Source organism: Chiloscyllium plagiosum, unplaced genomic scaffold (assembly GCF_037043375.1).
Source record: "Chiloscyllium plagiosum isolate Xiang-an unplaced genomic scaffold, Cpla_swu_hap1 HiC_scaffold_1, whole genome shotgun sequence".
Classification (NCBI taxonomy): Eukaryota; Metazoa; Chordata; class Chondrichthyes; order Orectolobiformes; family Hemiscylliidae; genus Chiloscyllium; species Chiloscyllium plagiosum.
This window is the reverse complement of record NW_028270139.1, coordinates 72,898,318-72,924,521: the sequence shown is the minus strand read 5'-3', so window position 1 is coordinate 72,924,521 and position 26,204 is coordinate 72,898,318. Positions and strand designations below refer to the sequence as shown.

The following is a 26,204-nucleotide window of genomic DNA, read 5'->3' as shown; positions in this document are numbered from 1 at the left end:
CATCTTTAAAGTCAACACTTAAAGTTGCAAAGGTCCATTGAGTCAGGAATATACAGATGTAGGTGGAAGTAGAAACCCAAGCTTAAAAGTCCAAGCAAGCATAAGTAAACAGTGTACTGGGGTTGCTTTGCTTACATCATATTCTGGGTATTATGATGTAGGTGCAGTGGATAATCCAATGCGGAAAACATGCCATGGATACAAGATTTATATCTTTAAACCAGGAACCTGCAAATTGCAAACTATACTAGTGAGACCAATGATTAGGAGAGACCTTCATCTGAGTTCCAAAGCATCCATGTTTGTCTTCAATGCAGAGGGTGGTAGGTACTGAGCAGGCTTTGATTTATTTAAGACTACATGACTGTGGCCTGGGCACTGATTCTCTAGCCCAAAGACATGATTGATCATGCCAATTAGGGGCATAGCAGTAGGACTAGACCATTCAATTCTGACATTTTAGATTATGACCAATCTACCACAACACTATTTTTCTGAGCTATCTTCATATTCCTTGACATGATCAGTATCCAGAAATCTATAGCTTTCTCTCTTGAACTTGCTCAATGATTCATCTTCCATTCTTCTCGGGAATAAAGAATTCCAAAGGTTCACTGGCTTCTGAAGAAATTCCTCCTCTGTTCAGTCCTAACTGGCTTGCCTCTTAGTCTGGAGGTGGGTCCCCAGTCTCTCCCTCACTCTGAGCCAGAGGAAACATTCTTTCTGCATATGTTTTGATTAGCTTGAGATAACTTGAGATAACTCAGGCTGACCATACTATGAAGTTCACATTTTGTTGCACCTAATTTTTCTTGTTTCTAACATTAAAGCAACCAATTTTCAGAATCATGTTTTCCAGAGTCTAAACCCTTCACTCGTTCCATGGAACAAATTAGGTACTTTTGTTGGAGGAAATTAAGATATTAAAGCGTAATTGATCCTAAATTTTATTTTCAATGGCAAAGATGAATGAGAGAAAAATATAATGGTCAGATGATTGTTAACGACAAACAGGCAGCATATCTAAATTTCTTCCCTTTCCCAACTGTTATTAATTTAACAATTGTCAGTAATTTAAAGAAGACAGCATACAAACATTAATGCAAGATGCTACATGACACCATTTTAATTCAAACATTATAGATCAATACTCTATTTTACACACCTCAATCATGTACTGTCTACATAATCATTATACATCCTGTTCTCAATTTTATTTATACATTAAATACAACTATGTATCATGTGACATGATTCTCATTTTATTAATGAGCAAAGATCAGAAAGTCCAAATAATTTCTTTTAAGTCACAATATTTTGATGTTTAATCATACAACACACCATAGTATTCACTATGAAACAAGATTAGTAACATGCAGTTCAGGCCTCCTAACAAAGTGGCTTGATACTTGTGTGAATGCGCATCACCTTTGGGAAAATCAAGCATAAAAATATACAAGATAGTGACTACCATCCCTCAATATATCAAAGAAAAATAGATAGGAAAAACCTTGAGATACAGGAAGACTGGCAGTGGTTTAGTTTAAAAACACACCTTCATTTATGACTTCATTATTCTTCATTAAACTGGAAGAAAATGTCTCCAATATTTTCACCCACATAAAATGGTAAATAGCCTTACCTCATCATATCCAGTTTTTTTTGGGGGGGGTGGGGGGGGGGGGGGGGGGGGGGGGGGGAAGAGGAGGAGGTATTAGGACAGAAATGAAGGTGCCAGAGAATGAAAAAAAGATTTTAACACCATCTCTTTTTTTATAAACTGCAGTGACCACTGCTCCAGATGGCATTACCAGTGTTCACAGCTGTCAGCCACTGCTTGACTGACAACTCAATGTTATGCTGAAGACAGATGGAAGTCCTGTCTCATACTAATGAAAGGACCCTTACCTGTAGCATATTGCCCAATTTAATGCTATGTGTAGGTGGGCTCTCCCCTATCATGTATGCTGATGTGCAGGGAGCCAACTCATAACATTTAATATTATAATTTGATATTTTTCTCGACACATAACTGACTAGTCTATATTTCAGCAGGGGTTTTTGCACCTTTCTTTAAGTTAGGCTTATGAGGTTGCTTGCATTGCCACAAATTAATTACAGCATGCCAAAGCCTTTTGAGTATGTGATTGCTTTAAGAAGCCTTTCCTTGAGCTTGTCTTTGCTTGAGTAGTCTGGTAGCAGAAGTACATTAAAGCATGTATGCGTTGTTGGTAGCCTATTTGGGGGAGAAAGAATAGTCATGAACATTGAGAATTAATAATTCCAAATTCTCATGTAAGAATAATTTCAGTATTATATAGTGCGCTTATTTTAAATAAGCCTCAAATGTGTTGAGGAAAATATACATAAAACATCACTTGTGTCTTACTCACTGTTCTACAGAACATGTTTACAGAACATGAAAAGGGGTAGGATGAGGCAAATGCAGTAATAACATCAGAATTGATCAAATGGGTCAAATCACCTGTTTAAATACTGTAGTAAAAGTAACTCAATGAACGTATTACAATTTGAAATTATATTTGCGTCCCTCCAACAAAGTTATTTACATAAATTTTTGCCAATTGTAATTTCTAATTGAACTCTTCCTAAAAACAAACTGTTCACAGGAAACATATTAACCTAAAACATACCTGTCTGAATCTGGTCCATTCTTAGTTATGATCAACTTAATTTTGCCAAGACCGCCAACAGGAGCCCGATCAGAACCTGTAGTGAATTGCAGAAACTGACGCTTCTGTTCTTCTGACAGACTGTGGGTTATCCCCCAGAAATCTCTATAACAGCATTTAAAAGAGGAGGAGATTCAGTGAAAAAAAAATATTAAGCAGTTATTTAGTACTTCTTATCATACGCCTGTGCTGTTCATGCATTGGTATATTTTGTGTGCTAATCATCAGGATTCAGATTGCTCATGCTGCACTTACTGTATTACATTTGAGCTTACTAAGTTGGATAAATTTGGGATAAAATTAAATAAAACATGTGATCAATATTTTATCCAAGTCCATGTTTTGACGTATTAAAGAGCTAATTCTATCATAAACAACATTTAAAAAAGTGAAAAAGCTGCTGGTTCATTTTGATTCAAAATAAAAGTATATTTCAAAAGCAGACTAATTTTCTAGGGAATACATTACATGATCTCTCTCCCATTCTGCAAATGCAAGGTGAAATAGACTGTCATGATGCCATCACAGCAACAGATTATTTTTAAGCGGAAAAAACATTTCTCTGTCATGCTATGACAAGTGAGTGAAAAAACTGAGACACGTATAGTAAAAAGCATTATATGTTTCATATATATACATTATTAATTAACCTGTTGCATGCCTCTAAGGATGGAGTTAAAACCTAATGTAGAACATGGCTTGGACAGATGATATGGAAAGTACAGAAAACAACATATCAATGAGAGAAGACAAAACAATTACCTTATTATCCTAGATTCTTTTGTAAATCCTCCATCATACTCTGTAGCCTCTTCAAGTGCATGAAAATCCAGATTCTGAAACATAATGAAACTGTAGATTGTAAGCATCAACTCAATTGCCACGTAAATATGCTACAGAATACCGAAACAATAGTTCTTTGCAAGAGAACAAGAAAGGACATTGAATAGAAGATAGGAACAAAGAAGAAAAATGGAGAAATCAGACACTGACAGAAAATTTTGAAAAGGTTTTGAAAGTACTGAGGTCGGTAGCAAGGGAATGTGGTCTAGACATGTGATCATCTGACTTAAGAATTGTGCCAGGAGAGTGCTGAAGGATTTCTGAAGTTAAAAGGAAAATCAATGGTAATCTAGCCAGAAGGTAGAAGTAGGACATACAGCTGGAGTAGTTTGCCAAGATAAAATAAAATGAAAGTGCAGGAGAATTTGAAAATGACAGACAATTCAAAAATGTCGATGCACAGAGAACTTGTGACATTTGGAGGCAATTTGGTGCTTAGACACTTTGAAAAAGGTATTATTGAGCTCAAGGTTAACTTAACACAAAGGATGTGTATCAATTGTTAATTAAGAATTCTTCATGCAAGTAATGAGCAGATGAATATGGCAATAAAATCTCTATTATGTGCTTATCAATCAGTTTTTACAGAGTTGAAAAACAAAGTGATCAGCAAATGTTATTTAACAGAATTAAATGATCGTGGCCACAGTCCTCACTAAGTCAGATGATGTGCTTCTTATATAAAGGACAGGAATATTATACTGCACAAAATAAAAGGTTTCTGTTCCTTTAAGATTATTTGCAATTACTTGACATTCTTGAAGTTAATGCTGGGAAGTTAAAACTTAAGGATCAAATTGAAGGTGAGGCTGCTGGCTTTGTTTGATTACCCTGTCAATAGGGTTTTAGACATTGTGAAACTGAATGTGCTAAAACAAAACAATGTTAAAGATGTTTGTAATTGCAAGATTGTAGGCTGCTCGCAGATGGTAGAACAGGAAAGATATCTCAATTCCAGGTATTACTTTTATAAGGTCCTAATAGGTAGAAAGTTTGAGAAAAAGGTTAGCAAAGACAAATGTAGATCCCTTACAAAAAGAAACAGGGGAAGTTATAGCGGGAAACAAAGCGATGGCAAATCGATTACATTAAAGATCTGGTTCTGTTCTCACAAAGGAAGAACATTGGGGATCATAGGGTCTAGTGAGAGGGAGGAACTCTTGTAGATTAGTTTTAGTAGGAAATTGTTGGGGCAAATTGATGGCATTAAAGGCTGACAATCCCCAAGACCCAATAATCTACATCCCACAGTACTTAAGGAAGTGTCCCTAGAAATAGTAGATGCATTGGTGGTCATCTGTCAAGATTCTATAGACTCTGGAACAGTTCCTATGGTTTGGAGGGTAGCTAATGTAACCCCACTATTTAAAACAAGAGGTAGAGAGAAAACAGGAAGTTACAGACCAGGTAGCCTAACATTGGTAGTAGGAAAAATGTTAGAGTCCATTATAGCAGAGCACTTGCAAAACAGTGAGAAGGATTGGACAGAGTCAGCATAGATTTACAAATGGGAAAAATCATGCTTGACAAATCTACTGAATTTAGAAGATCGAACTAGTACAGTTGATAAGGAGGAGTCAGCCCATGCAGTTTACTAACTTGACCCTTCAGACGGTTTTTGAATAAGTCCCACATAAGAGATTAGCATGTAAATTCAAAGCACATTGGTTTGGGAATAGCGTATTGATATAGACAGAGAACTGTTTGGCAGGCAGGAAACAAAGTAAAAACGGCCAGGTCTGTTTCTGAGTGGCAGGCAATAACTAATGGAATGCTGCAGGAATCAGTACTTTGACCTCAGCTAGTCACAAATCTGCAGAGCTGCAGACAACACAAAGACTGGGTGAGGGGATGAGCTGTGAGGAAGATACAGAGACGTTTCAGTCTGATTTGGACAAATTGAGTGAGTGGGCAAATGCACGGCAGATAATGTAGATAAATGTGAGGTTATCCACATTGATAGCTAAAACAGGAAGACAAGTTGGGAAAAAGAGAGGTGCAATGAGACTTGGATGTCCTTATAAAATCATGAGGGATATGGATAAGGTGAATAGCCAAGGTCTTTTCCCCCAGGTAGGGGAGTCCAAACCTACAGGGCATAGGCTGAAGGAAAGAGGGGATAGATTTAAAAAGGATCTGAGGGGCAAATATTTCACAGACAGGGTACTGCGTATATGGGGAGAAAGTGAGGTCTGCAGATGCTGGAGATCAGAGATGGAAATGTGTTGCTGGAAAAACGCAGCAGGTCAGGCAGCATCTAGGGAACAGGAGAATCGACGTTTCGGGCATTAGCCCTTCTGGCATTAGCCCTGCGTATATGGAGCGAGCTGCCAGAGGAAGTTGTAGAGGTGGGTACAATTACAACATTTAAAAGAAATTTGGACAGTTACATGGATAGGAAGGGTTTAGAGGGATAAGGACCAAATGCAGGCAAGTGGGACTAGTTCAGTTTCAGAAACCTGGGCCTATTTCCTTGCTTTGTGACTCCGAAAGTAAGCATGCAAGTGCAACAGGTGGTGAGGTAAGTCTCCATAGCGAAAGGAGTTGAGTACACAGCCGGGATGTCTTGATGCAACTCTACAGAACCTCAATGACTGTGGTGTGGTTTTGGTCTTCCTGTCTGAGAATGGAACTAAGGTTTACCAAACTGATTCCTGGGATGATAGGACAGACATATGAAGAGAGACTTAACTAGTTAAGACTATATTCACTGGACTTTAGAAGAATGAGTGGGAATCTCAAAGAAACTATAAATTTTTAACACAGGGAAGATGCTCCCAATGACCAAACAGCCCACAGCCATGGGTTACAGTCTATTGGAAATGGGATAGGCCATTTAGACTGAGATAAGGAGAACGTTCTTCACCAAGACAATGGTAAACCTGTGGAATTCTCCACTACAGAAAATGGTGAGGCCAAAACACTGAATGCTTAAAGGAGTTAGATCTTCAGGTTAAAGGGATCAAAGGGTATGCTGAGAAAGCAGAAATAGGGTTACTGAATTGGATGATCTGGCACTGTCATATGAATGGCAGGGCAGGCCCCAAGGGCCAAACGGCCTACTCCTGATCCTATTTTCTCTGTTAAGTAAATAACTGAGGCTACAGCATTGATTCTTGCAGTGCTCCATTAGTTACTGGATGGCATTGGAGATATGAAAGCAAGATTCACTAGATTGGTTTCTGGGATCAGAGAGCCATCCTATGATGAGAATTTGAGTAACCTGAGCCTATTCTTTGTAGTTTATAATGAGAAGTGATCTTATTGAAATATACAAGATTCAGAAGGGACATGACAGATACTGAGGATTGGCTTTTCCTGATTGGGAACCTAGAACAAAGGCAAAAATCTCAGAATAAAGCAGAAATCACCTACAATTTAGAGGAAGAGAAATTTCTTCAAAGGGTGTGAATCTTTGGAATTTCTACCCAAGAGGTTTATAAATACTCCTCTGTTATTATGTGTACTCCTGCTTAAGCTAGATTTTCTCTCTTTGGAGAAAACAATGGATATATGGAGTTGACAGGGAATTAGAATTGAGGCAGATCAGCCATTATCAGATCAAATGGAAGTGTAGGATCAAGAGAATGTAAGGACTACACCTGCTGTTAATTCATACACTTTTTTTCTATTCATACACTTTTTTTCTATTCAAACGTTATCATAACTTAGATAAGCACTTATGCTACACCCCAACAATTGATTTGGTGCCAAAAATGTAATGCTACAAGATTTCATCAGCAAATGTGAGAACTTTAAAACTTTAAAGCTTATTTCATTCAGCTACCTGGAGTGGAATAAGTTTGATTTGTAGAATGTCATAGGCACCTTGAATCAGTCACCTCCGAGGCTTACTGACAGCACAGTTGTACAACACCAGTGTCAATAGATGGCAATTAGCGAAATAAAATATTGTCCCATTGGAGTGTCATACATCTGGTAAACAATACTCACTCTGCTGCCACAGATCAGCTGTTCAATTTCTTCCGGTCTGAAAAGGTATCTTAAGGGAGACTCATTTGTGACCATTTGGAAACCTCGACTGAATGCTCGGAATTGTTTTTCCACTGACTGGTTCAAAATATAATTGGTGTATAGTTGGACAAATTCCTGCACCAAGAGAGATATGTTAGAAGCCTAAATGAGACAGTTAACTTAAAAACGCTCAAAATAAAATAACACTTTCTGTCCTGCCAAAATCAATGTCATATTAAAATAAAACAATATTTATACAGTGCGCAAATAGCTGTTACATCATAGCCAAAGGTATTTCTCCTTAAGTTTCCTCTTGGGTCTTCTGATTCTTACCATAGTTCAACACCACGTGGTTATTGATCCCTCAACTAATGGAAAAAGTGCTTCCATAGGAGAGTCTAGGACCAGCAGACATTGTCTCACAATAAAGTGGCACCACTTTAAGACTGAAGTATGGTAGAGTTTCTTCTCCAAGAGATCTGTGCCTTTGGAACAGCTTGCTTTAGAGAGCTGTGGGGAGAGAGTCCCTGTGTACATATATTTAGGGCTGAGATAGTTACATTCTTGATAAGTAGGGGACAGAAAGGTTACAGGGAAAAGGCAGGGAAGTGGATGTGAGGAATGTCAGATCAGCCATGATCCTGTTGAATGTTGCAGCAGCCTTGAGGCGCCAAATAGCCTACTCCTGTTCCTATTTATCATGGTCTTATGCACCGTATCTGTGCCCCTTGGAATCCATACACTGCTACCAGGTATTAATCCTAATCCTAACCTTCACTCCGCAAAGGAAAACAATCCCAGCTTGTTTAACATTCCCTCAAAGCTCAAATCTAGCAGAGTAGGAAATAACCTGGTAAATCTCTTCTGCATCGTCTTTATTGCAATAATGTATACTGTATAACATGGTAACTGGAGCTGTACGTAGTACTCCGGCTGTGTCCTAGATTTATACAGTTTCAGTATAAACTCACTGCTATTGTATTCTATACTTCAGCTAATAAAGACAAATATGCTTTCTTAACACCTTGTATACATGCTCTGCTACCTTAAGGGCTCTGTGGATATGCACATGAAAGTCCCTCTGACCTTTAGTACTTTCCAGAGTCCTACCATTCATAATGCAATCTCTTGCACTGTTAGCACTTCCCATTTGTATCATCATCCGGCTGAATTCCATTTGTCACTACTCTGTCTATCAGACCAGTCTGTTGACAATCTTCTGCAGTTTATAGTTACCCTCCCACTATTTACCACACTACCAATTTTGATGCATTGTGAACTTCTTTATAATAGATTTAAGTTCAAATCATTAATGCACACCACTAACAGCAAGAGCCTGAGATCTCTTAGAATCCCAATGGAAGCAGAATTCCAGTCACAAAATCATCCCTCTACTATCACCCTTCTGGATCTAAAGTGACTAAAAGACAATGTGCCACTTTGTTTTTTATCCGTGTTATGGACTAGGCCAGACCACTCAAAACATTCTTAAGCAGGCCATAACTTTGCAATTTGTTTCGGTAAGTGCACAGTGAAAATTACCCGGAGTAAGTTAGCTAGGTTGACCACCAGGTTTTAAAACAAACTAAAATTTGTTCACAAAATTACACAATGAAACACAAAGAACAGAATAAAGAACTCCTACAGAAACCAGTCTATCCAAACTAAACTTCATTATGCTGTTCTGAATACACAACAGTCCCAATAAGCAAACCCCCTTTAAAAAAAAGTAAAATAGTCATAGTGTCAAAGAAATGCACAGCACGGAAACAGCCCCTTCAGTCCAACCCGTCCATGCCGACCAGATATCCCAACCCAAATCTAGTCCCACCTGCCAGGACCCGGCCCGTATCCCTCCAAACCCTTCCTATTTATTGACCCATCCAGATGCCTTTTAATGTTGCAATCATACTAGACTCCACCACTTCCTCTTGCAGCTCATTCCACACACACACACACACACACACACACCACCCTCTGCATAAAAAAGTTGCCCCTTAGGTCTCTTTTATATCTTTCCCCTCTCACCCTAAACCTATGCCCTCTAGTTCTGGACTCCTCCATCCTAGGGAAAAGACTTTGTCTATATACCCTATCCATGCCCCTCATAATTTTATAAACTGCTAAAGGCTCATCCCTCAGCCTTGTGATGCTCCAGGGAAAATAGCCTAGCCTATTCAACCTCTTTATATAGCTCAAATCCTCCAACCCTGGCAACATCCTTGTAAATCTTTTCTGAATCCTTTCAAGTTTCTTACTAGTTGAGGTTAGAAGGGCAGAAGGAGAGAGACAGCCTGTTTCCACACAGCTGAACTCCTAACTAGTTCTGTACTGAACTGCTCAGCTAGAGAGCTGACCACTCCCATTTCTAAAACATGACCATCATCTCTGTACCAAACTAGTCATCTCTGAGCCGGGAGGGATTTATGACCACTCTGAAAAAAAACCAAGGACACAGTATCCTCGAGAAAAGGAATAGCTTTTGGAAAAAAAAGAGACCAGCTTTGTGACATCCCATGGACTCTTACATGATTGACCAGTCTGTCATGAGAGATTTTATCAAACATCTTGCTGAAGGCCACATAGGCAATATCAAATGCGTTATCCTTATCAACACTCCTGGTTACCTCAAACAAATTTCACCAAATCTGTGAAGCAACCTTCTCTTACCAAGTCCATGATGACTATTCCTGATTAATCTGAGTCTCTTCAAGTGCAGAAATATTCTGTCTCAAATTTTTTTTCTATTAACTTCCTCACTATAAATGTTAGACCAACTGGTGTGCAATTTCCTAGTCCATCACTTCTTCCATTTTCAATAATAGGAAATTTTAGCAGCCCTTTGGCACCTCAACTGTGGCTGGAGGACCCCTGATATCTGCTCCCCATCTTTCCTCAATGGTTAGGAATACATCTCATGTGGATCAGCAGATTTATTCAGGTCTGCTACACCCTTTAGTATTTCCTCTGTCAATTTCTTTCTAATATTTCAGTTTCCCCAATGTCTATACCTGTGTTGTCCTTTTCCATTGTAAAGATTAATGTAAAGTAGCCATTGAAGACAGTGCCCACATCTTCCAGGTCCACCCATATATTACATCTATAGTCGTTAATGGGGTCTACTCTTTTCATAGTTATTCTTTTGTTCTTCATATATTTAAAAAACAACTTTTTGGGCTTTTTTGTTTATTCTACCCGCCAATGCTTTCTCATGTACATTCTCTGATTTTCTAATTTCCCTTTAAGTTCTCATGCACTCCTCTAGGGACTCTGCCATTTGAGCCCTCCATATCTGCCCTAAGCTTCCCTTCTATTCTTAAGCCTAAACCCTCATATCCCTTGACATCCGGAGTTCTTCAGCCTTGCTCCCACTATTTGTCTTTGTGCTCTGAACAGTTGCTTTTTGCCCCTAAATGCTTTCTGCTGCTGACACAGTTTCACCTGCAAGTAGTTGCTCCCAGTCTACTTGAGACAAATCGTATCTTAGCAAAATCAGCTTACTCTCATTTAGAAATTTTATTTCCAGCACATCTTCATCCTTTTCCATAGCTATTCTGAATTTAACTGCTGTATGGTCAATCTCTCCAAAATATTCTCCTATGGACATGCCTTCCACCTTCTCAAGGTCACAGAATAACTACGGTGTGGAAACAGGCCATTCGGCCCAACAAGTCCACAACGACCTTCTGAAGAGTATCCTACCCAGACCCATTCACACTACCCTATTACTCTAGATTTACCCCTGAGTAATGCACCCAACCAATGCATCCCTGAACACTATGGGCAATCCTAACTTGGCACCACTTTGGCCTGAACTCTCATCTGTTTATACATAAACAAAAGGCCTCTCAAAATCCTTTCTCATCTCTGTACCAAACTAGTCATCTTGGAGCCGGGGGGATTTATGACCACTTCGAAAAAAAAACCAAGGACACAGTATCCTTGAGAAAAGGAACAGCTTTTGGAAAAAAAAGAGACCAGCTTTGTGACATCCCATGGACTCTCACTTGATTGATCAGTCTGTCATGAGAGACTTTGTCAAACATCTTGCTTAAGTCCACATAGGCAATATCAAATGCATTGTCCTCCATCTTCCTTCCCACCTTCCATTCCACCTTCCTCTCTAACCTAACACCTTCACCCCCAACTTCATCTACTTAGTGCATTCTTAGCTACCTTCCCCCCAGCCTCCACCCCACTCCCATTTACCTCATAGCCCCTTTGGCCCACAAGTCTCATTCCTGACGAGGGGCTTATGCCCAAAGCGTCAATTCTCCTGCTCCTCAGATGCTGCATGAACGGCTGTGCTGTTCCAGCACCACAGTCTTGATTATAGAATCGAACGTAGGTCCCTAGCGCTGTGAGGACGACCAGGTCGGACAGGGGACGGTGACACGAACAGGGCGTTGGATTGAAATTGGACAGAGTTCTGGGGGGAGGGGAGGGTCAGGGGTGGGGTGGGGGAAACAAGGGCAGGGTTGGACAGGGGTGAGGGCAGACGGGGGAGCAGGCGCTCGTGTGCAGTGTGTTGCTGCCTAGTCTCCTGAACAAGGAGCAGACTTAGCAACGCGTACTGTCCCCACCCCCAGAGAACTGATGGGGGTGGGGGCAGAACATGGGAGGTTTCAGCAAAGCTGCAGGTCCCTTACACACAAGTGTGTGTCTGCTCAGAAACAAACCCTGAGACAGAGAGAGGGAACAAGGCAGGCAGAGCGAGGAAAAAGGAAACTTCAGGAAACTCCGAGCCCCAGAGGAGGGGAGAGACAGTGAATCAATTTACCGAATAATCAATTATCTGGACGAAATACTGCCCGCCCATTTCGTTCGGATAATCGAGGTTCCTCTGTAGAGGCCTACAGAACACAACCCAAAGTATGTCCCTTTTTGTTTGTTTTTTACTTCTACCATACGGCCTCACTTCATGATCCTTCCAAGATATCATCCTTCCTCACTGCTATAATTAATTTTTTGAACAATATGACAACATTGTGTTCTCTTTATACCATTTGTCATTTCATCTGAATCCCCTATAATCAGGAATGTTGAGTAGCCAATCCTACCCATATTTCAGTCGTCTCAATCATAGCTATAAAATATTAACTCCCATGTGCCTGTCCTCAGTTTGTCTTATTCTTTAAGGTTGTTGCTTTAAAATTTTTTTTTAGTCTTGCAAACTTACTTCTTTCTTATCACGTCGATGTTTCTCATGCCTTCTAGGCTCGCTTACTCACATTTTAACATCCAATTCCATCTCAGCTTCTCCATCCTCCAAACCACTTGACAGGATCCCATCCCCCTGCCAATCTTGTTTAAATTTGCTTCCATGAGAAAGCTCACCCTGTTTCTGTTCAGAAGTAATTTGTTTAACTTGTACTGTTCCCACCTCCCCAAGAAAGTCTCAGTGCCTCATGAATCTGTCTTGCACCATCTCTCCAATCACATTCATCTATTCTGTCACTATTATGTGGCCCTGGGAGTAATCCTGAGATTATCTTTGAAGCCATGCTTTTCAATTTCCTACTGATCTCCCTAAACACTGCTTGCAGGACCGAATTTACTTTTTCTCATGCGATTGGTTCCAACATGGACCACAACCTCTGGCTGTTCACCCTCTCCCTTCAGAATACACTGCAGCTGTTCCATGATATCCTTGACCCTGGAATTCGGAAGGCAATAAACTATATCAGAGTCATGTCTTTGGTTGCAAAAGCACTGGTGTACTCCCCTGACTAATGAATCTGCTACCACTATTGCCCTTATACATTTCTTCTCCCAGAACAGCTGGACCACCCACACTACTATGTCTTTGGCCTCCACAGGAGTTTCCAACTCTGAAAAACAGTTTTCAAGTGAGATGCACTCAGTAACGGTTTTCACTACACTCCTCGACTCCTTTTCTGTCAGGCAGTCACCCTTTCCCATTCTGCTTGTATTTCCTTAAGCTGTGGGGTAACCACGTGTTGAAATGTGCTATCTATGACCAACAGCCTCATAAATTCACCATATTCATGAATTCAGCAGCTGCTTAAGCTCCAAAACCTGGAGATTGCATTGCTCCTGCTGGAGGCACCTCTTGCATTAATGACCATCTAGACTGCCAGAAGTTTCGAGGATTTCTCACATCGTTCAAGGTTTTCAAATTATGAGCATGAGCTCCTCAAATATACCTCAATTAAACAGAAGATAGACTCTTACTTTCATTATACCTTACTCCTATTTAAATATAGACCGGAAAAAAAAACTTATTCTCATTTAGATCTCAGTCAAGTAGACTGTTTTTCTGTGAGGGTCCTCACATCACCTGCTACTCTCAATGATGCTGACTGCTGCCACGGGATGCTCACCTTAACCACTCCTTTCAATGATGCTGACTACCTTCCACAGGCTCACTTCACCTGCTCCTCTCCAACTTGTCAACACCTTGAACTTGGCAATGCTTGTGCAGCTATGAAAGAAATTTAGAGGTACTACACTTATGTAAAGTACCCACACAAAATAACAAGGAACATAGCTCTTTCGAGAGAAAAACATTTCAGGGATACTGGTAAAAGGCAGTGGAATGGTACTAGGTGAATTGCTGTTGCAGAGAACAAGCTCAGATATTATCGCTGGCATGGCTGTCAGGAGAATGATGTCTAGTTAGGTTTGCAAATTTCTGTCATGGGTCTTCATGTCACTGAACAAGCTGATTCTTGACCCACAGATGTTAGGCATCTGGGATGGGTGTCTCCAGAGGTAGTAAATCTGGATTGCAGGATTCCTTTCTTCTTCTTTCCACTTCTACCTCATTGCTATGGCACTGCAGCTTGTTAGCACTTTAAATGCTGCTACGTAGCTCTTCATAGTCATTAATGTAAATACTGCCATGCTTCAAGATAAGTTTCAGAGTACCTTCAGCATTTTCCTTGTCCTCCCCTGGATTACCTGAGATTTGAAATTTGAGGAAACAGGGCCTGGTGCGAAGACGCTTTTTGGCCATGCAGATAGTGTCCAGTCCGTTGATTTGCAGGAGTTTTGCCTGACCATCCTCTTACTGCCACACCCCCAACTCCCGACAACCCAACTCTGTGTCTAACTGCCAACCCCCACTCAGTGCCTCATCGCCATGCACCATCCAGTCTTTTACCATCACTCCCCTGCCATGTCCTACCACTAACCAAGGGTGTCCCAGAAAATCAGCTTATTATTACATCTTGTTTCTTTTCCCATGTGTTGAACATGACACAAGATATACAAGTAGAAGTAGGCCATTCAGCCCATCTAGTCTGCTCCTCCATTCAGTAAGATGAAGGTTGACCTGATAATCCTTGGCTCCTTTTCCATTTAATCCTAGACTCCCTCACTGATGAAAAATTTAACTCACCTCTGAATATATTTAATGACCCAGCTTCACAGCGCTTTATGGTAACGAAGTCTACAGATTCACTACCTTTTGGAGAGAAGAAATGTCTCATTTCTATCATAAGTGTGTGACCCCCTTATTCTGAGGTGATGCCATCCAGTCCTAGACTCTCCTACAAGGAAACAACCTTCCCACATCCACCCTGTCAAGTCCTTTAAGAAACCTGTATGCTTCAATAAGGTCACTTCTCATTCTTCTAAATTCCAATGAGAAATTCCAAAGATAGATAGATTCTTAATTGTGGAGGGGATCAAGGGTTATGAGAAGGCGGCAGCAGAATGGAGTTGAGGGACATATTAGTTATGATCAAATGGTGGAACAGACTCAATGGGCCAAAAGGCCTAATTCTGCTCTTATATCTAATGAGTACAGGACCAAAAGTAGGGAGTCAGAACAAATGGATCATTTGTGGACGGGCTTCAAGAAGGTTCTAGCATTTGTTCAGGAGTGTTCCCACTGAATTAAGAGGATGCAGCAATGATATTACTGACAGGATTTCTCTAGTGCCCTTATCTGGTTGATGCACAGTCAAGGACTCACTGCAATTCTGGAGTGTGGCCCCTAGTCAATGGGGGCTTTTGAAAGAGACTGCAAATGTACATGAAGGGCTCAATGTATTCTAGTGTCTCTCTTTCAACATATTTGAGGTGGTCACAACAGGCCACATTATCCACTCTTGTACTGTCACTATTGTCTTTGCTTCAAATTTGACAGTTCTGAGGGAGTGCTGCATTATTGCAGGTACCACCTTTTGGACTAGTCTCTAACAGAAAAAGAATATCTAGTCACCAGCTGACAGTTCCACAAGATACCTAATGTTCTCCTCAAAATTGATTACTATTGCATCGTACATGAGCAGTCACTACAGTGCAAAATAATTTAGTGAAATATTTTAGAACAGTTTTTAGTCACTTTTCTCCTATTATATTTAATGATATTACAACAGGCTGTTTGGAGCAAAAAATTAATTGTGTTATCTTAGATGTTATGAATAAAATAGCAATTTTACTGCACCTCCGATTTCTTCTTTGACACTGGGAAAGATGTTAACTAATTCCACTGTCAAAGGATTGATACTATTATGAACTAGGCCAGACCAATCAAAAGAGTTTTGAGCAAGCAACCCAGATCATAACTTTGCAAATTGTTTCAGTAAGTGTATAGTGAAAATTACCCAGAGTAAGTTAGCTAGGTTGATTACTAGATTTTAAAAAGACAGAAATTTATTCACAAAATTATGCAATGAAACACAAAGAACAGAATAAAGAGCCCCTACAAGACTCAGTCTATCCAACCTAGACTTAATTATGCTGTTCTGAATATACGCAACAGTCCCAATAAGCAAACCCTCCTTAAAAAAACAGTAAAAAAAAAGGAACAGATGTTTACAGGTTGAAATTAGAGGAGCAGAAGGAGAGAGAGAGAGAGAGCGCCTGTTTCCCCAACTGAACTCTTAACTAGTGCTGGACTGAACTGCTCAGCTAGTATAATACTGAAGCAATCCATTCAGCCCATCTAGCTTATGCCAGCCTTACGATGCATGTTCAGAGTAACTATATTCAAAAAATCATGAAAGCTTCTGAGCGTTGTTAGCATAGTGCACTTTGAATTGTGTTATTTTGACAACAGAATCAAAAATGCAGGTCAGTAAGTTAATGCAAGTTCTACTTAGATCCTTTGTAGAAGTCACAAAATGTTACAGCTTTCAATTTACAAGCATGCAAATTGAAATTTATTCCTGCATACTGACTAACTGATCAGTATTCAGAACCTGACAATTTTAGCTAGAAATATAATGGCTATTTCATCACAATGGAAGGAATCACTTGAATAATTAACATGTTACCACTTACCCTGTGTCAAGTGAAAGGTGGAACTCAAGTTATTCAAATCAAAAAGTGGATTTCACACTACAATTGTGTGGGTCTACCAACAGCTCATGTGCTGCAGAGGTTCAAGAAAAGCTGGCCCACCAGCGACACCCATCTCCCTGATGGAATTTTTTTAAAAAGCATATAACCTAAAATTGTCCTGTGTCTATCTTTTCACTTCATTCACACCTCCAGACAACATACTTCCAGAACTTTATCAGTACTGCAAACAGGTTGAGTTAATGTGTAAGGACATCCTGGAAGCAATTACTCATTAACAGGCTCTCAATACTTCCTCAAAGAAGAAATTAAAAATTACGTAAGATGAAAATTGAACTGTGCTTCATCATTTCACCACACTGTTTGAACACAGAATTTCATTAGCTTAATTCTGACTATTTTAGGTGAGCACAGTTAGGCTTGATTGCTAAGTATAATCAAAGCCCATACTAACCTTTTTGTTTTGGTTTGTGACTGGAATCTCAGCACTGTTTTCTTTCAGATTGTGGATAATTGGCACCCCAAAAAGGTCACTATATGATATTTGAAAGGTGATCATCATATCTTCTTCTAAATTCCCTTCATATTCCAGAATGTCTTTCAAACTTCGATATAGTATCTACAAAGAAGTAGTTTCAAATAGTTAATTTCATAAAGAAACATGAACATTACTTACTTTGAGCTGCAAGAACCCCACTGCCAAAATGTCCACAGATTCTGGGGTGTGCTCAAATGCAGTCTGTGCATGCTTTGTGCTGTTGTTTGTTACAGATGAAGGGCACAGCCCCTTAAAGGAATTGGGCACATGCTGAAGACTGGAATGAAACAGAACTCTAGGGACTCATTCAGTTGAGTAGAGCCAATTGAAACAGAAGGGAAGAGAACAATGAAGCTCTGACCAAAAGAGGTGTTGTTGTCAATAGTCTGAAGAGCTGAGAAGGCAGCAGAATATCCCTGAATCTGTGCTGGAGAAAGAGGAGCATCCAAATAAGGTGCTTCTACACAATTATAGTACTGCTATCTCAGAAGAGTTGGGAGCTCATTAAATTCCAAGAGCCATTTGGTAGCTGAGAATCAGGGGTTTAACTAGGCTCACAAGCACTATTTGTTTGATACAGTTCAGCATACTGGAATTCAGAGTAGTTGGGGGGGCTGAGTCAGCATAGTGAAGCTAGCGATATGCTAATAGCTGAAATTGTGCCTGAGAGTAGGTAAAGTGTAGCCTTAGGAATCTTGTGTAATCCTGTCACAGAAAAATAAATTGAATTAGCAGGACATGTATAATCATTGAGAAAGGTTGTGCTAGAGCAACGTTTGAGGAAATTCAGAGGTTAGCTCTTTGAAAGTAAAGATTTAGTGAGAGTTGGTGAACCCCAGCGTCACTAACGTCTGGGTGAGTTGCCAAGGAATTATGGAATCTGTCTTGACTACATCTGCTGTATGATATGCTCTGTGGGGTGTCTGACTGCAGTTTGTCTGTTCACACATATGTATCTCATGCTTTAACATTATGAACGAACAATATGGTGAAATATATATTGCAGACTGTTTTACTTCAATAACCTTGCATTGGAAATTTTACATGTTTCTGCTTTAAAAATACATGGATTGTCAGGACTTCATTTCATTAGTAACTACCTGGGATCTCAAACATTGTCTACTTTAAACAAGATGCGACTGGGCCTGAACTAGATTGCAACATGATTGGGCAGTCGCACCTGCAATCATAACAATATGTACAGCATTCCAAAAATTGATCCTTAAATGCAGCACTAAGAAAGTGTTGTCTAACTTCACTCAGAGTAATATAAAAAATAATAACTAATGATGGTAAATTCCTTCATTGCAATGCTACTTATTAAATCTAATTCCTTTCCGTTTTGAATGGAGCACATTCATTTTTCTATTTGCAAATGAGAATCGTATACATGTTTTAAGCTGAATTTAAGGGTTTAATTATATATACATTGACCGATAAAGACCCTTTCATGTTGTAAATTTTGAAACAAGCATTATATAGGGTTCTGAAGAAGAGTCAATGGACTCAAAACATTAACTCTCCTTTCTCTTCAGAGGTGCTGCCGGACCATGAGTTTCTCCAGCAATTTCTGTTTTTGTTGCAAACTTTCAACATCCAGAGTTTTTTGTTTTATTATAGAGGTTACATTACACATTGCACAGGAACAGGCCAAACAGCCCAACCTGCCGAAGGTGGCATTTATTTTCTTTTTGAGACTTCTAACGTTGTCCCTCATCTATCAGCATATCCCACTATATTCTTTCTTACTCATACTTATGTAGTCTTCCCGGAGATGGAAGTATACGATTCACCTTAACCACTTCCTAAAATAGGAGATTCAGATTCTCAATCTTGTGGCAAAGAACTTTCTGAATTCCACTTTTGATTTTTTTTGGTGAATCGGTATTGATCATTCTTTGTGCCTACTCTATCAAACCCTGCATAATTTTAAAGATCTCACTTAGACCACCCTTTTCGAAGGGAAACAGATCCAGCATATTCATCAAGCTACCAATGGATTGCTGATATTGTTTTCGTGCATTTTCCCCTCTCCAATGTCTCTATCCTTGTTATAATACATGACCAGAATTGTGCAACAGGTGGGGTTCAATCTTTTCATTACAAGTCCAAATGTTCCATTCCTAATGATTCCCCTCCTCCACCAATATGAACAGGTGAATCCTTACAAAGTGGTGTAACCAATTCAATAATATAGGAGTAAATCAAATAGATAGAAAAGAGAATCAGCACACAGCAGGGCCCAAGATTTTATTCTCTGTCAGAATTGCAAACCAAAGAAATGGAACAAAGATCTATCTTTGCAATGTGCAGCTCATCTCTTTCAGAAACTTCCTGATACAATTTGTGAAGCAAAATAACATTTGTATTTGTGTTTAAAATAAAAGTAAACCCACATTAGAACACTGATTTGAAATGTAGCAGGGACATACCTGACAGTGTCTGACACAACCTGCAGTTTCCAGAGTCCTACAACTTCAGAGCAGCTCTCAGCAGAGTCCAAAGTCATAGTTCCCAGTAGTTGCAATTGTGCTGGATTCGGAGCACCAAGCATGGGCAGAGTTAGGTTCTTGAAGGAATTCTAAATGAGGGCAAGGACACTGAATTCAATGTGTTGGGAACTAGGGAACCACTAGATTAGTGATGATAAGCAGGAGTTGGTATATGACAAAACGTAATGGAATAGATACAAACTAGTTGAGTTTGAATAAAGTGGGAGGGCGGGAGGTCAGAAAACAGAGGTTGTGTATAGTGGTAACAATAGAATAATTAACAATTTTAGCAGTAGTAGAGTGAGGCACGGTGGTTGAACAGTGATGGCTCTAAGCCAGAAACCAGCTATCTCAGTGACGGACTGTAGATTGGAAGTTTAACTCATTGTTGCGTTATGACATTAGAAATGTAAATCATTTTTCCAGCTTCAGGCAGGGAGAAGGGAAAAAGATTTTGATTGCTGCTGAGTAAGATGGCTTTGGCATTCCCAAAGGTCATTGGAAGATTTTAAAATTAATACTGTTAAGGAATACTTTGAACTCAAAAAAAGTACATTGCTCACTTTCCTTTTAACTCAGACAAATGATAATTGACTCACTACACATCTGTACACAACATATACAAATTAATACACATGCATTTCATCTATTTATTTGACATGATTGCTAAGGTGATAGCTCTGTTGAAAATTGTGATCTTAACAGCTGTTGGTTCGTTCAAAGAGACAAATGTGCAATTGACAATATCTAATAAATACATATTTAACAATGTTGGAAAGTGATATGAAAAGTACCCTTTATGAGCCTTTAGTTTTTTGTAAAAGTATGAATGGAAGAGTGACAACAGCTTTGTCGTGCTGGTAGAGAACAAACTTCAATGGCTGGGTCCCATCATGAATTTGCCTAGTCTGGTTGAAGTAAATGACTGCCAAACTCATTCAAGAATGCCTTGCTTCAGCGTGCAATGTAGGTACATGTATGAAAATCTGTCATAATAAGAATGAGACTCTGCCATCTTTCTTGTTTAGATTTACCCTCCTCATTTCTTGATTCTGTAATGTTCCCTTCTTTTAGGATTCTCCATGGAGCACATACTTAGTTTATTAAATAGCATCATGCTCTTTAAATAACAAACAGAAACCTTGCATTTAAATAATGTGTGCAGTAGCCATGGCTATGTTGGTAGTACATTTGCCTTAGTCATAAGTATTCAAGTTCAACTGCAAGACTTTAGCACAATAAAAATGATTAAAGTCCAGTAATAATTAAATGCTGCACTGTTGGAAGCACTATATTTTAGATGAGTTACTAAACAGAACTCCTGATTGCCTTTTCAACTGGACATAGAAGATCAATGTGCTATTTTGAAAAGCAGTGGGGTTATCCCCGTTGGCATGGCCAATATATATCCCACAATTAACTTCACAGAAAAGGTTATCTGGTCATTATCACAATGCTGTTTGTGGAGTTTGTTGTGCACAACCTGGCCGATGGATTTCCTACATTGCAACAGCAGTTACATCTTTAAAAGTACATCATTGTCCAAAAAATGGAATATCCAATGATCACAAAAGATTCTTATGACTTTTTATTTTAAACTTCTAGTTTAATATACATCATCAACCCAATCTATTGCATTGGCTTAGTTTACTAAAATCAATTAACTGCCACAGTTCCACTTGATTCACTGATAATTTGTGATTTGTTAAAACTTGTAATAGATGCATTTTAGTTAAATGGATTTGATGAAAAATTACATCAAAACAGCAAATTGGTATTAACTTACTGGGTGAGAGTCAGCCAGATCTTCTAAAGTTCCCTTCTTGCCCATCAACTTCCTGTAAACCACCATAGGAAAATGGACGTCAAGGATGCAGTGATTGTAGATTGCTAGACCAAGCACGATTCCAATTAATGTGAATTGTCCATCATTCTCAAATGAGGTAGGGTTGAACCAAAACAGTTTTGTTTGATTATCGTAAGCAAACATTCCTACAAGAAGGAAAAAAAAGTATTTCCTTGTGAGCAACTGGGAAACTTAAGTAAACTAATCACTTACCTGAATAAAAGGAGCAATGGGAACTTTAATTCATTCACCTTCCTTGACAGTCTGATGATACTTAGTGTCTGCATTGCTGGAACGTATGATTACCCAGTTACAATTAAAACCTGTCAGTAATTTTATCAAACATAATTCAAACTCTTACTTCCCTACTGAAGTTACCCCACTTAAATTTACCCCATTTAAATTTACCTAACAATACCATTAGAACGGTAAGAATCGTAGTTGGCAATAATTATTCAATAGTGAACATTTGAACAGGGTTGTTCAGTGCATTCAGTATATCACCATCTGAATCCAGCCTAAAAACAATTAAATGATCTGTCAGACACTTAAGTGAATACTGTTTAAGGATGTCACTCCTATATTTATCATAAAACATTTTCTCATGTCCAAGCAACCAAAGAATAAAGCAACTATCGCACAGTAGGTTTTTGATCTTGGTTAAATGTATTTAAAATATTTCACCTGAATGAGATACTGAAAAAGAATCTGCATTCATTCTGGCTATGAAATGATGTACTGAAGTTGAAGAAATACCTATATCTGGGTTAAAAATTTCCTCAACCACCAGCTGAAAGAACTCCTTGGAAACTCCACCTTCATCCACTCCTTGTTCCCCCTCAAACTCCACATAAAGCTGCTTTTTCAAATCTGAAGGATTTTCTGTGGCAATCATTTCCAACTGAAAAACAACAGAAGTGAAGTATTTTAAACAAGAAAAATAGTCAAAGGAAGCAGAAAAGTAACCCATCAACTCATGGTACTTAAAGAAATATTAGGAACCAAATTCCCAGCTGTGTTACCATTTTGTTCTAATCTGCACAGTTACACTTTAAAAAAGATTGATAGCTGGCTCCCATACAGCAAGTAGAATTACATTAGTGACCTGCAATAAGGAAAATCATTATGCTACCATGTGGGCTTAACATTCAGCTTACATGGTTATCTATTATAGACAATAGCAAATGTCAAAGTTCACAACAAATAATAGTGTGAAAACCACAACTATTTGTTCAAATTGGTTATCTTCTGTATCTAACAGTTAAATTGCTTTGCTATTTATCAGTTTCAAAGATTGGCTTTTATTTTGGTTTCTTTGAATTACCACTTGATGGGCATATTTAGACAGTCAGCAAATCATAACCAGAGCACAGACAGAAGCTGTGATATGGCAAATATAAAATTAAAGTTCTGAAATTCTTTAAACTAACTGATGGAACAAAAGTGGGGGCAAAAAGGAACACTGTAAAATGTTTTTTAAAAAAATTCTATGCCCACTGTGCGTAGCCGAAATAAAGTTTAAAAACTTCTAAATGAAAATACTTGCATACATTGAATGAAATTATCACTAAATAGGATTTCAACGTACAGAATTATATCACACACCTAAAGATCTCAAAGTTGTCACATACAGTGACCTTCTCAATCAAAGCCCATTTCACTTATTAACATATTGACAGTGGTATCTGCTTGTGCACTCACTAGCCTACAATTATTCCTTCGTCATTATTTTTAGAGAAAAATAAACAGCTTGGTGAATGCATAGTAGAAAAATATGGCCACATAACTCAATCATAATTCAGGAAGGCCAACCTCAAGGAAGGACTTCAGGATCTGCATATATCACAGAAAAGATCAATAACAGTGGGTAAGAGGAAGAAAACCAGTACTCCTCAAATCTATCAAAACTAACAACAGCAAACTAAAATGTGAAAGTATTTCACAGCTTTCAGGCTTAGCATTAACATGGTACAATCTAAGCAATGACATCGAGGTTCAATTCCACTTTCAAAATTATTGCTCGTCTTGTGTATGATTACACCAGATTTCAACTATAGCAACAGACAGAAACTTTACTGCAGATTAATTGGACAGAGGTAAAACAGTCATATTTCCATATGCTTTATAACTTTTTAAAAAAAAAATAAACTTTTACATCAAGCCTAAATTAGCAGCTGAGTAAAATTAAGGAATAATTGAAACCGTTCTGTTTTGTTATCCAGAGTATAACAACTTACCATGCTTAACATTCACCAAGTCAAAATAGTAACAATACATTTCAGATCACATTTTTTAACATATCAGATATGCATTATTTTCTCAATTATATGTCACTTACTCAAATCCAGAGAACTTAGTTGCAGGTTGGCAAGTATCAAAGATGAAGAATCACCATGCCCAAGTGCACAGTAGTACGGCTTGATTTCCATCAGCTAAAACTTCAGCAAACTGCGTGTAGCACATTGGCCTGCTGTTTACTTTGGAAGAGTGGGATGAATTCACTTCTTGGTGGTGGGCTTAACCCCACTCAGTTTGACTGGTCAATTGGCACCAGTATCCAAGAGCACCAAAGATGTATCCACTTCTGATGTGAAATTACTAACTTTACCAGAGAGAGTGTATTTGCTTACAACCTTCCATAACTGAACTGCATCTTGAAGTCTGCTTAACTTTAAAGATAAATTTATATCTCCCTTCACCTTTCAATTCCTTCCCACAGCATTATAAATGTAGGTTTAAACTTACATTAGACTGATGCTAGAAACACAATGTGGGAACAAACATATTAAAAAGCATTAACAGCAAATTTAAGCAATAGAAACACAATGCAGCAATTTAAGCATAGAGGTCATCTAGTCAGTGTTGCATGCAAGCATTGATGCGAGCTTCATACTGGAACTAGCTATTTCCTACTTGTTAAAACATTCTAAAGCAGTGCATCCCCAACTTTCTCTCTGAGCTGGAGGGTGGATGGTAGGAAAGTAGCCAGTTAGAAAGGAAGCACAAATAACTTGCTTGGAGATCTACACTTATTGTCGTCTAAGAGCTTGGGACATCAAAATTTCAGCTCCTCTCAAACCCACTTTACAGGTCCTGCTGTAAGCTTATTTAAGGTCAGGCATAGAAATAATGGGCTTAATGACTTCATCTGAGCTGTTTTATTCTACAGAGTATTTAAGTTGCTAATTGACTGTGATTCTATATTCTACAACCCTTTGCAGGAGTAAAACAATTTCATAGTGATCCCTTGAAATGAACATTTCTCAAACTAATGTAAAACCTACATCAATTATTTACTGTCATGTTGTTGAAGATTTCAATTAGGAAGCCTGAAAACTTTCCTGCTGGAATGAAAAAAATCCTTAGATTGCAGATTTTAAAAAAGCCTTCGCTGGAAGCAATGTCAGAGTAGAATGACAGGCCAGTAATTGGATTTGTTCTGCTTTATGCACAGGACATACCTGGGCAATTTTCCACTCTGCTTGGTGGATACCTTAGATGTTTTCTGACTAGCCATGTGCACAATGGTAACACTATTTGAATTGATCTGATTATTACCACATGTACCCAGGTAATGTTTTGTATCAGTGTAGACAGATCATACCATAACATAGACGTAATAGAACAGAGTAAAGAATACAATGTTACAGCTGCGGAGAAGGTGAAAAGAAAGAACACTATTAGTAATTTTAAAAGATTTAGAATTGAGGTTTAAAAGAGCAGATGATTGTAAGTCATGTAAGATTAAGATTAGTGAGAACTGGCAGCAAAGAGTTGCTGTGCTCCAGTACTATCTTGAATCCAAAAAAAGCAAACAGTTGAGTTTATGTAAGTTTTCCTGTTTCCTATATCTTATTTATAATAAGTCAACAAAACCAATCCCAATTCTTCATTGTATCTTTCTGTTCAGGTTCAACATTGTATCTTTCTGTTCAATGCCCTTATAGATGACACCCAAATCTGATTTTTGCTTTTTAAAAAATCCTTTTGCCACTTGTAATCTGGCTTTAAGAAATGTTTGCCCTCTGTCCTAACTTTCATTCCTCTGGTCCAGTAAGAATTTTATAATTAAAGATATATTTTGAATCTATGATCTATTTCTCCATAACTGAAATGTAATGCTTAACTTTATCAATGCTGAACTGCGTTTGCTCATATCTTTCCAGTTCTATACTGTTTTTCAATTCTTTCGCAGTTAGCTGGGTTCCAATTTAGAATTATGAGCAAATTTTAAGATTCATTCACACCCATGTTTAAATTGTTTATTATATGAGGAACAAAGTGGTTTGAGCCCCATTCCCTGGGAAACCACACCAATTTACATTTCATCAGCAGAATAGCAGGAGACATTCTAAAAATGAGATGTCATAGAATCATAGAGATGTACAGCACGGAAACAGACCCTTTGGTCCAACTCGTCCATGCCGACCAGATATCCCAATCCAATCTAGTTCCACCTGCCAGCACCTGGCCCATATCCCTCTAAACCCTTCCTATTCATATACCCATTCAAATGCCTTTTAAATGTTGCAATTGTACTAGCC

General features: G+C 38.6%; 1 protein-coding gene across 2 annotated transcripts in view; it reads right to left on the bottom strand.

Annotated features, from left to right (window-relative positions):
* Positions 1-1,103: 1,103 nt before the first annotated feature.
* LOC122550587 (ubiquitin-protein ligase E3A-like) overlaps positions 1,104-26,204 on the bottom strand; it is a 36,451-nt gene continuing 11,350 nt past the window's right edge. For both annotated transcript variants that reach the window (XM_043691550.2, XM_087987889.1), the window contains 7 exons: positions 22,417-22,561; positions 21,601-21,806; positions 17,239-17,403; positions 7,491-7,646; positions 3,456-3,529; positions 2,655-2,798; positions 1,104-2,236 (listed from right to left, as the gene is read on the bottom strand). In XM_043691550.2, coding sequence (XP_043547485.1) covers positions 2,116-2,236; positions 2,655-2,798; positions 3,456-3,529; positions 7,491-7,646; positions 17,239-17,403; positions 21,601-21,806; positions 22,417-22,561 — 1,011 coding nt within the window. In that variant the 3' untranslated portion in view covers positions 1,104-2,115. The remainder of the gene's footprint in view (positions 2,237-2,654; positions 2,799-3,455; positions 3,530-7,490; positions 7,647-17,238; positions 17,404-21,600; positions 21,807-22,416; positions 22,562-26,204) is intronic.